The following is a 13,808-nucleotide window of genomic DNA, read 5'->3' on the forward strand; positions in this document are numbered from 1 at the left end:
GACACCATAATAGAGGCTCAACTTAAATGTATATCCCAAATTAAAAAACATAATAAGAGAACCTAAAAAGAGCCACCATGGCTAAATAATAAAGTAAAAAGCAGCGAGAGGCAAAAAGGCATCCTTTAAAAGGTGGAAGTTATATCCTAATGAGGAAAATAGAAAGGAGCATAAACTCTGGCAAATGAAGTGTAAAAATATGATTGAGGAGGCCAAAAAAGAATTTGAAGAACAGCTAGCCAAAGACTCAAAAAGTAATAGCATTTTTTTCTTTTTTTAAGTACATAAGCAGGAAACCTACTAAATAACCACTGGGGCCACTGAACAATCAAGATGCTAAAGGAGCACTCAAGGATGATAAGGCCACTGCGGAGAAACTAAATGAATTCTTTGCATTGGTCTTCACGGTTGAGGATATGAGGGAGATTCCCAAACCTGAGCCATTCTTTTTAGGTGACAAATCTGAGGAACTGTCCCAGACTGAGGTCTCAGTAGAGGTGGTTTTGGAACAATTTGATAAACTAAACAGTAATAAGTCACCAGGACCAGATGGTATTCACCCAAGAGTTCTGAAGGAACTCAAATGTGAAATTGCAGGACTACTAACTGTTGTCCGTAACCTACCATTTAAATCAGCTTCTGTACTAAATGACTGGAGGATAGCTAATGTGACGTCAATTTTTAAAAATGGCTCCAGAGGAGACCTTGGCAATTACAGGCTGGTAAGCCTGACTTCAGTACCTGGCAAACTGGTTAAAACTATAGTAAACAACAAAATTGTCAGACACATAGATGAACATAGTTTGTTGGGGAATTGTCAACATGGTTTTTGTAAAGGGAAATTGTGCCTCACCAATCTACTAGAATTCTTTGAGGGGGTCAACAAGCATGTGGACAAGGGGGATCCAGTGATATAGTGTATTTAGATTTTCAAAAAGCCTTTGACAAATCCCTCACCAAAGGCTCTTAAGCAAAGTAAGCTGTCATGGGATAAAAGGGAAGGTTCTCTCATGTATTAACTGGTTAAAAGATAGGAAACAAAGGGAAGGAATAAATGGTCAGTTTTCAGAATGGAGAGAGGTAAATGGTGGTGTCCCCCAGGGGTCTGCAGTAGGCCCAGTCCTATTCAACATATTCATAAATGATCTGGAAAAAGTAGTAAACAGTGAGGTGGCAAAATTTGCAGATGATACAAAACTACTCAAGATAGTTAAGTCCCAGGCAGGCTGCAAAGAGCTACAAAATGATCTCACAAAACTGGGTGACTGGGCAACAAAATGGCAGATGAAATTCAATGTTGATAAATGCAAAGTAATGTACATTTGGAAAACATAATCCCACCTGTACATATAAAATGATGGTCTAAATTAGTTACCACCACTCAAGAAAGATCTTGGAGTCATTGTGGATAGTTCTCTGAAAACATCCACTCAATGTGCAGTCAAAAAAGCAAACAGAATGTTGGGAAGCATTAAGAAAGGAATAGATAATAAGACAGAAAATAGCTTATTGCCTCTATATAAATCCATTGTACGCTCACATCTTGAATACTGCGTGCAGATGTGATTGCCCTATCTCAAAAAAGATATATTGGACTTGGAAAAGGTTCAGAAAAGGGCAACAAAAATGATTAGGGGTATGGAATGGCTGCTGTATGAGGAGAGATTAATAAGACTGGGACTTTTCAGCTTGCAAAAGAGATGACTAAGGGGGGATATGATAGAGGTCTATAATATCATGACTGGTGTGGAGAAAGTAAACAAGCGTTATTTACTCTCTCATAACACAAGAACTAGGGGCCACCAAATGAAATTAATAGGCAGCAGGTTTAAAACAAAAGGAAGTATTTTTTCACACAATGCACAGTCAACCTGTGGAACTCCTTGCCAGAGGATGTTGTGAAGACCAAGACTATAACAGGGTTAAAAAAAGAAATAGATACATTCATGGAGGATAGGTCCCTCAATGGCTATTAGCTAGGATGGGTAGGGATGGTGTCCCAAGCCTGTTTGCCAGAAGCTGGGAATGGGTGACAGGGGATGGATCACTTGATGATTACCTGTTCTGTTCATTCCCTCTGGGGCACCTGGCATTGGCCACTGTCAGAAGACAGGTTACTGGGCTAGATGGACCTTTGGTCTGACCCAGTAGGGCCATTCTTATGTTATGTGACCGATGTATCTAGTCATAAGTAACATGGAAACAGTTTAATTCTAGCATAAAAATGTAGGTATGTAAGGTTCAGAGTAATATTGCATTTGCAGTAGGATCCATTAATAAAGCACCACTGACAGGGATGCAGTAAGCCACTCTATGGACCTGCACATTTATTACTACTGTTATACTCCATGAGCAAGATGTTGTTTAAGTACAGGGCCCTGTCTTTCATGGACTGAGGCCTACAAAAATAATATAGTAGTAGATGCTTAAGATTGATTTAAGGTTATGAAAGTGCATGTTATACATTAGACAACTTAATCATATTACAGCAGCCACCTAGGAGCACCAGCTGAGGTCAGGGATCCATTGCGCTACATACGGTATGAACACATAGTAATGGACTGCTCCTCCCTCACAAAATCTTATAAGCTAAATTAGAGGAGACAGAATGAGAGGGGAGACAGAGAAAGGTAGAGACTTGCCCAAGACTAAACAGCAAGTCAGTGACAGAGCCAGAGATATAACCCATGGCTCCCGGGACCAAATCTAATGCCTCACTCACTGGGTCACAAAAGCTCTGTACTGTAATGCATAATCGCAAGAAGTAGTAGTTAAAGTTACATATGCAACTTTGGATTTGGTATTGTTTTGATGTAAGAGCTTAATGGTGCATTAATACTTTTACATGTAAATTTCCTGTTTTCTTTTTTAAAAAAAAGAGAAAAGAGCAAGGTTTGATCCTCAGCACCTTGGAGCTCTAACTTGCAAAAAAGTTACAAATTCAAAAGCCCAATTGTTGTAACTAGAACCATTCAGCTAACATAGAAAACAATTATCTCTGATTAAGGACACCCAAATCTAGATGCCCTCGCTCGAGGATCAATTTTCACCCTGCTCTGGGTTACGAGAAACATTTGAGAAGTGAATCCAAGCTAGATATAGGTACTTCACATAGACTCAAGTTTCATGGATTTTGCATTTCCTATACATTTTGTAGCATACTCCTTGTTAGGTGTGGAGTTAATGATACAAAAACTACTTCAGATTTTAAAATATTAATGTAGTCAAATGAAAATGAATTTCCTATGCACTCCATTGAAGACTATTTCCATGTCAAAGTTGTTACTTTCAAATTTCAGCAGTTTCATCTGGACATATTTTGTGCAGGTCATAATTAGTAAAGTTTATGGGGGGATAAGAGATTAATTGCATTCATTTGTACAGAGGAATAGAACTCAGGACCTCCTGTTGCCCATTTATGTGTGCACAAGGACATTTTGATGGGAAAAAGCAACAGAAGCAAGAATAAGAACCTTATCAGATTCTAAGCATCTCAAAACATGTAGAAAGTTAATCAAGTCAGTCTACAGTGATTCTGCAGACTAGCCACTCCATTTTGCAGCTAAATTAGGTGGGCATCAGTTCCTAGGTCTAAAAATCCCTCCTGTACACATTGAAAAGAAATTTCCTCTGGCGTAAGGCTAGGCACTAATCTAGAATTCATAGCATTTTCCAAGTCAAATTGCAGCTTTCAATTCTCCAGTGATTTCTGCTCCATAGCTTTTAAAAAAAAGTAACAGTATATTTATGTATATAAACACATACACACACACACTTACACTTTTATTCCCACTCAAAACCAAACATTCAAAAACAGCTGAACCATTTTTCCCCCTTGACACTTTCAAATAAAATTCACCTTGGTGCAGAGCTGAAAGGAGGGAATGTTTAATGCAAAAAGGTAAAGGATTGCAAAGTTCTGACAGTCTGAATATATGAGTTTACTAAGCAAACATTTTCAATCTTAACTATAACAGTTACCAAAGCTATATTACTATTTTATGTGCACAAGAGGTAGTTATTCCTGGATGAAAAACTGTGTTCTACTAGACAGAACCCATTTGACAATGCCACTCCTTTTACAAAGGGAATATACATTCCAATCTCAAAGGCTACATGTAGATGACAGAAGCTGGAGTACCCATAAGCCATGCAGAATGGCTCCAACAGAGTCCTAAACAGATGCACAAGAGTCACTTCCCTCCATTCCCCCAGTTCTGGTGCCTATGCTCTTATGTTGCATCTTTTCTTCTTAACCAGCTGTGGCTGGGGAGCAGAACATTGTGACTAATGGTAAGCTTATTTAACCTTTTGTAGAATCTTTAATTCTGACAAAAAGCCACCCAAGTGAAAGGGAAATATTTTTGTAACATGAATGCTTAATTTTGCTGATACTAGTAATTGTATTTTTACTGTCATAGGATCTTAACCTCCTTAGTTTTTGAAGCTCACTTCTCTTTTTCTTTTAAAAAGAAGTTCTCTTTTCACATTTTTTTAGCATTCAGAACTATTTTTGATAATTGCTGAGTGCTAAAATTACCAACTACTTTCAGGTTTTCAGACCAGTTCTGCTCAAAGAGCAAATTACCAAAAGGTAACAACCATCTATATAATTCCTTCCTTCACTCATGGTGACAAGTTGGAACCTAGATGAATTTTCTGCACCATTAGTCATGTATTTACTCATGAGACACAATTTAACACCCTTTCTGTATTAAGAGCAGGTCATATCCTTTTAAAATAATTAATTTAAGTTCCCATCATCTGTCACCCAAACTGTTTTTGTTCCTGTAATATGACATACAATTCTTACTTATTCCACATATTTATTGTGCAGATGTATGTGTATACTTTTATTTTGCATCCTTTTAGCTACTATTTAACCTTTCCCTCCCTTCTAGATGGTCCACTACTCCATCCATTTTCTATTCTGGGGTCTTAACTTTATCCTGTTCCCCTTCTTTCAGAGATATACATGTCTATCTAAGGTACTTATGTGACCCTCATTACACGCCTCACAATCTCCAATGCAGTTATCCTCCCAACTGCCCGCCAAGGTTGGAGGTAATGTTACCTTCATCTGGAAAAATGAAGGCAGAGAGAGACTAAGAGTAAAATTTTCAAATGCATACTAAGGGTATGTCTACACAGCAACTAGACACCCATGGCTGGGGTTTGCAGGGCTCTTTCATGGCTGTATAGACTTCTGGGCTCAGGCTGGAGCCCAGGCCCTGCCAGCCATGGGTTTTTCTTTGCTGTGTAGACATACCCTGTGTGCCCCATTCTCAGAAATGACTTAGGCACACAGGATCCTAAGTCTCATTGAAATTCAATGGAACTTTGCCTCCTAAGTCAAATGGGTGCTTTTGAAAAATCTTACCCTATGTGATTTACCCAGGATACACAGAAGTCTGTGGTACAGCAAGGAATTAAATCAGGGCCTCCTAAATCCCAGGCTAGAACAGTGGAACAGAATGCTTAAGCCCATAAATACTCAGAAGGCTTCCCAGAAAAGACTTGAGACAAATTTTATTTATAGAGGTAAGGAATGATACTGGCAGACAGTGATTTTGTCATTGATAAGAAAATTCAATTGTATGGAAACATATGAAGTTTGTTGCTAACCCTTTTTGAATCTCTATTCACTCTAAATTCCATTCAAGGTTTTTGAAATTTTAAAATTTTATTAATATTCCAAGACTTGTTTTGCTGAAGGTCCAGAAAGTCATGGATAACTGCATTCACAATTTCCTACAAAGTACTATTAGCATACATTATCTTTGTATATTGACACAAGATCAGAGATGTGCATGGAATGTCAATTTTCACTGTCATGCTTGTAAATTCAGTAGTTTCATCACAGATTCCTTGTACTGCAAAATGTTGCTTTCTGTCTCTCCATTTTTAAGTACAACTACAGAGGTTTTGTAATTCTCAACCATCTCAGAGCCAAGCAGCTCTTCCCTAGTTACTTCAGTGATTTTCTCTGCAGCTCTTATTCGAAGAAGCGTGTCCAAAGCATTCTTCTGAGAGGGGCTATTTTCCCAGATATACTCCTCCATGTCTGCTTCAGTCTTCTCGTTTTCCCACATTTCAGTTTTCTGAAAGAAAACAGACATCACCTTAAAAATGTCAGTACTGAATACTGAAGTAACGATCACCCCTCTCCCACAAAAAATTGTTTAAGATTTTTGTCTTGGATGAAGTTCACCCAGTGTAGCGTCTATGCAAAAGACCCTCAACAGAGCTTAAGTGAAATTTAAGAGGTGAACAGGCTTTGTGTTTGACCTCTGTGCAGGGTGAATTTAACTCTGCGATTAAAGTTCAAATGCTATTATAAATATAAGCCTGGAAATCTATTTCAAATCTGTATCATTTGGTAAATTTACAGTAATCTGGAGAGAAAAAGCTGGCAGAAGCAATAATTAGTTTTTCAGTTATGTAAAGTACTGATTACAGTTCAAACTCCGAGAGGGGAAAAAAAGCCCAAATCCTCCAAAATGTTATTTTAAAATAATGGTCCAAATTCCACTGTCAACACTGGAGTAGCTCTGTATTTACACCATTATTGCCAACATTGGAATCTGACCCAAAGTTTGTGAAATGAAAGGAAGTTTTTCCTTCATTACGTTGGAAGTTGGTACACCAGCCATTAGATTATCTGGATCAATAGGGCTTCCTTTTGGTGGCTCCAATTTGTGTAGTCAGACTAAGTCAAGTCACCAGATTTTTTTTCTCATTCCACACCAAATTGGACTCTACCTCAACACCTTCAGGACACATCGTCGTGCAAAGGATCACAATTCAATTCTCTTATGTATTTAGTCTAAAGAACTTGGTTAATCATCAGAAAACAACACAGCATCCATCCATATAACGACCACGTGGTTTTAGATTGTGTTTTGAAAGAAGTAGTAGTGACATGCAGGTTGTCACTCTAAACTCCTGATACGCTGTATTTAATCTTTTCCTTTTACGATCAAATTCCTTGAGTTGAATGACCATTCATACTGGTGAAAAATGAAATCATATTTCACTGAGGTTTGGCTTTTGAGTCACAAAGACAGGATGCTTAGGTTCTTCCACCACTAGGTTGAAAGATTAGGAGTGGATAAATGGATCCAAAATGTAAAGGGAGGAGGGACCTGAAGACTTTCCAATGCTGTTGGATTGGTATTGACCTTCAGAGCTACAGCCATGGAAGTTACCTTCAGTACTTTCCTGATTTGTCTCACCTCCTATGCACTCAGAGAAGCAGATGAGCTGGAAGACTGAGACTCCCACCAACCAAAGCCCAGAAGAAGAGACTGTGTGTTGCAGGCATTTCCATGGCTGTAGCCTCTCTCTGCGGAGAGAGATCCTGTCACCTGTCCTGAGAAGGCACAAGGTGAGTGTGCTGAAGGAATCCATATGCTTCTACAATGGGGGCATTTTTTGCTCTTTCATTCTGTGTTGTCCACAAAGAGACAAAAAGAATCGGCCTTGGGGAGAGCCAGAAGACAAATCAAGGATCTTCACATGAAGCAGCCTGAAGGGGAGCCCAGCTAGGTGGGGGAAAAACATTCAAGTTTAGTGATTGGAAAACCTGCTTTCTTATGAAGGAAGCCAATGGGTCCAAAACAGTGGTTTTCAACGCAGGTCACTTGTGGCCTAATCAGCATATTTTATATATATGACTGTGTGTGGATGTGGCCCACATAACACAGAGAACTACATATGAGAATCACTGGTCCAGAACAATTGGGTAGGACTTAGACAATATTACCCCAGAGATTCAAGCTTTGGCAATTGCTAGCTAATATCTTTGTAGCAATACACCCTGAGCTCTGATCTAATCAGATAAGAAATTAAATGAAATGGGTTGTTGGTGTGTACTTATACAGAAGACAGCTCTCCTCAGTGCTAAGGAACTGATTTATTTATGACTTGGGGAAAGAGCACTGCCTACCAAGTTACCTCAGCTTTCTGCAGCTCAGAATTGCTCCTTAGAGGACCTTTATCCATGAAATGACAGCTCTTTAGTCAGTGCTGTGATCCTGTCTCATTTCAAGTTTTTTGTTTTCTGCATCACTGCCTGTAAACATTTGGGAGTAGGTGTACTCCTGGCAAGCAGACAGCGTGTCCAGAACGTTTTCTTATACTGTAGCCCCTCATTTTGCTTCACTGACTGCGCAAGAGATGAATCAAATGGTGTGCCATGTAAACTGGCATTCTTGTGTATGTAATTACTATAATGTAAACTTCATCTAGGTCACACCATCACATTGTTTTAAATAGGTGAACATCACAACTTACGTTATTTTCATTTTGCTAAACATTTATCACAACATATAATGAGACCACAACTGAGAAAAGCAATGAAACCATTTTGAACCTTTCGTTTTTAATGTTATGTTTTTGTGGCATTTAATGCTGAGGAAATCACTTCTGAAGAAAGATATTTCTGAGGAAGTAAGTTAAAACAAACACTCTACTAAAACCTTTACATCATACGTCCTTAATGAAATCCCTTAACAGGCAACTTTTCACTAATCCTCCAGCTTTGCTAGCCATGATTAAGTTGCAGTAGCAACAAACAAATGTAAAACTTAAATAAATCTGGCAAAAGATTTTTTTAAGTCTGTTACCTAGCCAACAATTATGTTCTATACAAAACATAATTCTTAATAATGGCTAGTATTATGAAAGCCAAACTTTTTTACATTTCGAACATATGGATCCAAGTTATGCCTTTGTGCTTGAGCCTGAATACCCACATTTACAAATGCTTTAAGTGTTGCACCCAGAATAAGGGTCAATGGAAGCTCTTTCTTTTAAAATCCACAAGTCCAAATGTTGTTAAATCAGAAACACAGATTAACATCACGAAAAGTCTCAAGTGACTGACATTTAAAGAACCTGGGCACAATGCAAAGCAGAAATAAAAACCTTATTCAGCCATTAAAGACGGAAAAATTAGTACTGTAATCTGCACCTGCAGAGCACCAGTAAACAAATGGTTACAATGAAGCATTCTCTGTGTGCATCATGAGATTTTTCACCCAATATTAACACTTACACTTTTAAAAAATAAACTTTATTAATAAAACGTTAACACTTATACAGTCTTAAAAGTTAGCGAAGTTATCACCCTTCTTTTCAGACCAGTTACTTATCATTGCACACTGGCTCTCCAAAGCCGTTTGTCCAGTTCAGAAAGAATTAAAAAAAACAAAACAAAAACAATAACCTCTCACAGGGATAGGGTTTCTCAAAAGTAAAGGAATGAGTGTTGCACCTGGTCAGTCCTGGACCAAACTCTCGTTATTTGCCAGTCATGTCCTAGGTTCAACAAAAGATCATTGTGAGGCCTCTGAACACCTTTAAGTTCCAGCAGAGGTAATAAAAACTAATTATGGTCATTACATTTATCTCTTCAGGAAAATCCTTCTCTGTGCACATTAACTGATGCGATTTCAAAGATGAATGTTGATAAACAGATTAACACAGCTTTTCATCTCTCTTGAACAGTGCAATGCAAAGGGATTTTAAAATAAACCAATGAAATTGTGAAGTATTACTAGTTTGAAAGCTTTGCAAACAGGTTGGAGTGTCAAAGTAATTCTTAAAATAAAACTGACTTCTTCTAGGGATGGGGTATGGGTGTGATTTCTAAATATGTTCCTCTGCTCTGTTCAAAGAAGCAAGAATTGTTTGCTGAAATGTTGGTGGCCATCCTTCAAAATGAAATGTTACCCTAGCATACATAGATCCAGAAGTAAATCAAACAGCAAACTGAACCGAAACTAGATTTTTGCAGGCTGATTGTATTAAGTAAACTTAAAGACCCTTTCAACCAGAAGATGTACTGCATGAGTAAAAAAAAAAAGAATCTGGAATTACACTTCCACCTGATAACACATGAGGGTAATCGAACCCATATGTGAACTCACTAATAGGAATGCTACAACAAAACATTGATGGCTCAGTTTAAAGGGTTATAAAGTGTGCCAATGAGACAGTGATGCAAAACCCAACTACCTCAATATGAAGTCTTAACTCAGAATGGTAGCTGCACATTTCTTCTCCTGAAAAATTAAATATTTGAGTGAAGGATGCAGTGAGAGCTTGAACTTCGAATAAAGTTGTGACAGTTGGAATATTTAAACTGTGTGTGTTTACCATTTTTCTGGAATCACTGCTGTATCAGGTTAAAAACCTTAAATATATGCTTCCCCGAGAAGATGGACTGAAATGGGTGCTCTTTCAAACACATATAGTTGCCAAGAAGCATTAGCCAGACCCACCCAAAGGTGCATTCACCGGATAGTGCAACTGGTTCTCCAGTAAACACTTCCAATGAAATCTATAGAACATTTTTCTTTTAATAAGTTCAGAAAATGTCTGAAATAGAGACTACAAATGAGATTTGAGGAATTTTTGCACTCCACGAGAACAGATGATGAGACTATTTTTTAAATGCCATAATGAGAATGAAGATGTGTTACTGTGCAAATCTTTTATATCAATTGTGAACCTCCCAAAATAGGGGCTTATGACTGAATTGCTGACAAAGCCTTAATATTAAAAACTGGATAAAGACAGTATTAAAAAGCCTCATTATAAAATAACGCTATAAACCTACAAAAATGAATGATTTTTAATCACTCAAGACATTTAAATCAGATTTTTCTTGGCTTTTCTTCCAGTTTAGCAAGTTGGCTGCTGTAGTCATACCCAGGATTAAGGTTGCCAAATCTTCTGATGTGTCTTTTTAGAAAAGTTAAATAGCTAAAATATTTTAAAAGCCATTGTAAGTGGCACACAGAAAAATTAAAGGCAATTAGAAATACTTAGGAACTCACGTTAGTCAATTTTCCTGTCAACAGCCTGAATAGTTAACACATTAATCAGAGATTTAATGCTGTTCAACAAAAATGCAAGTATTTTTAGTAGTTTTTTTTTTTACAAATCTGAAAATGGAAGTTTAATCTGAAGATGCCCTGGAATGAGTAAACCTGTTTCTTTCTACTATGTTGAAATAGAATACATTTTAGCTACTTCATGGACCTGCCTCACAAATTTACAAGTAGAAATAAAGAGCAACGATTGGAACATACTAGAATGAGTAAACCTGTTTCTTTCTACTATGTTGAAATAGAATACATTTTAGCTACTTCATGGACCTGCCTCACAAATTTACAAGTAGAAATAAAGAGCAACGATTGGAACATACTAACTCAGTTGAGCACCTCAAAAAACTGTCAAAACTATTTACATACCCATCACCGTGCATGTACTATATCCTTAAACTGCACCTACAAGTTCTTAGCTAGCAACTTGAAAGATAAGTTTACATGTAAAAACACTTAATAGGCAAAAATATACTTAAAAACATCTCTGTCTGATAGAATTCACTACGTTAACTGGAAATGCTGCTCTAGGGAACTTACTCTATCTAGCCTTGAAGGTGAGCGTCAAAGCAAAAGATATGTATAGCACAGAAATCTTGCTTTAAGTTTTAAAATCAAAGCATACTTGTCAAATGTCACATCTGAAGCACATTTGCCCCAGTGTCACTTTTACCCATGTCAACTGAAATGTCACTACATGGAATCAGAGATACAAACAATGAGTGAAGTTTCCCCTTCAGCTCCCTCTCCTCCCAGGTGCTACAGATCACTCAAGAGATTCTGAACAAGAGGCTTCCACCCATCACTCACTTTGTGCCTCTCTGAAGAACAGTGGGAACGAATAGGTGGCTAGGATTGTTGTGTCCTGGTCCTCAACTGTTTACTTCCTGGGGGTGGGAAAATGTGTTGTCATGGTACGTGAGAGAGCACCACAGAAGTTATAAAGAAATTCAACAGCAGAAGCGTGGAGATGGGATCATTGCAGGAAGAGGGCAAATTAAAAGCGGAAAAAGAATGAGCCAGGTGGTAGCAAAGAGACAAGGATGAAGAAGAAACTAGTATCTTTGTCTCAGAAGAACAAGGCAGGTTTTAAAGCAGGAAGGATGATCTTATAACTAGCGACAACTCCTGGGTTCCATGCCCAGCGCTGCTACTGACTTACTAAGCGACACTATTACCTCTATCCCTCAATTTGGCCACCTGTACAATGGAGATAATATTGATAGTGGGATAGAAGTACCTGCACTTTTTTGCATCTTTAGGTTGTGGAAAGGGCATCTGAAAGGTTTAAGTCCAAACAAAGGTTTTCAGAAAGCAAAGATCTTATGGAGACTAGAGAACGGGTGAGATAATGACATTACAAAAAACTGAAAGCTAAAAGGAATATTTTAAGGAGGCTTTAAAATTTTGGGGTTTTTGCTCAATACCTATACCTAATAAACACTTGGGAGAAAGGATGTCTTTGAAGATCAACCTCCCCAGTCTTTCATCTAACATGAGACCCTGCACCATATATTTGAGACCCTTTCCCTCCCCAAAATTCTCCAGCAAATCCAGAAAAGATAAGATTTGACACTGAAGATATTTCTAAGGGAATGGTAAAGCAGCAAATGGAGCATATATATTATATATATTTTTTAATTTAAAATATTTTAGACCACCTGTAACTTAGTTTCTATTTTTGCTTGAAGTTCACTTTTAGACGAGACATGCCGACACAGTATTCCACTGGAACACATGGAAACAATGCATGGTTTGGAACGTACAGGGATTCACCCCAAAAGAAGCTGTGTGTTCACTAGTAAGAGGTGTGTCCTTGAGTTCACTAATATTTTACCTTGTGTTAAGACAAGGCAGTGTGCAATTTTCAAACAAATTAACATGTCAGCTAGTTTAACTCCACCTGCTAATCTGTATGAAAACTACAAACTACCTTGTCTTCCCTAGGATTTTACCACAAGTTTGTGAACGCAAGATAAGAACACACCTTTTCTCCTAGTACAGCCTTTGAAATAAGTGCTTGAACCCTAGCCTGCATAGTTTCACAGCACAGACCCACAAAGACACCCATTCAAGTGATTTGTTGTATGTAGGCTTGCTTAGGTTATTTCAAATCCCTTCCTTCCCCCCCCCCCGACCCACACCCCCCCCCAGGGCAACTGCTAAATAGAACTCCATTGTGTGATGCTGGCAGACCAGGTACCAGCTCATGCCAAGGCCCAAGGCCTCTCTGAACACTGACAAATGCAGAGTTGGAAACCGGTCTGGCTTATCTGTGGGTTAGTATAGTTAAAACATACGTTAGGGTTATAAGAATGTGCTTAGTGTTTAGACTTTATGGAATGCTTGTAGGATGTGCATGTATTAATCCTACTTCTAATATATGTATCCAATGGTATAAAATTATATTGAGTGTTTGCATTGTCAACCTCTGTAATTGTAAAAAGAAAAGGAGTACTTGTGGCTCCTTAGAGCCTAACCAATTTATTTGAGCATAAGCTTTCATAAGCTACAGCTCACTTCATCGGATGCATACTAATGAATCCTAATGCGTACTAATGCATCCGATGAAGTGAGCTGTAGCTTATGAAAGCTTATGCTCAAATAAATTGGTTAGGCTCTAAGGTGCCACAAGTCCACCTTTTCTTTTTGCGAATACAGACTAACACGGCTGCTACTCTGAACTCTGTAACTGTGTAACTCACCAAAGAGGAAAAGAAGCTTTAATTAGGGTAAAGTGCTCATCCTGCACACAGGATGGCTCACTGAAGCAAATAAGGCATTGTGTAACATCAAAGCACAGAGACTTTGGTGATGGCATTCCTAATTCCATCAAGGAAAAGGGAAATCTGCACACGAACTCATCCCATCCCCTTGGAATCTGGGGTGAAGAGAATAAAAATATCCCTGACAAGG

General features: G+C 38.1%; 1 protein-coding gene across 1 annotated transcript in view; it reads right to left on the reverse strand.

Annotated features, from left to right (window-relative positions):
• Positions 1-5,511: 5,511 nt before the first annotated feature.
• MRPS35 (mitochondrial ribosomal protein S35) overlaps positions 5,512-13,808 on the reverse strand; it is a 54,105-nt gene continuing 45,808 nt past the window's right edge. Inside the window, exon 8 of the mRNA XM_077825348.1 lies at positions 5,512-6,101. Coding sequence (XP_077681474.1) covers positions 5,832-6,101 — 270 coding nt within the window. The 3' untranslated portion in view covers positions 5,512-5,831. The remainder of the gene's footprint in view (positions 6,102-13,808) is intronic.

This window comes from Eretmochelys imbricata, chromosome 1, assembly GCF_965152235.1.
Source record: "Eretmochelys imbricata isolate rEreImb1 chromosome 1, rEreImb1.hap1, whole genome shotgun sequence".
Lineage (NCBI taxonomy): Eukaryota > Metazoa > Chordata > Testudines > Cheloniidae > Eretmochelys > Eretmochelys imbricata.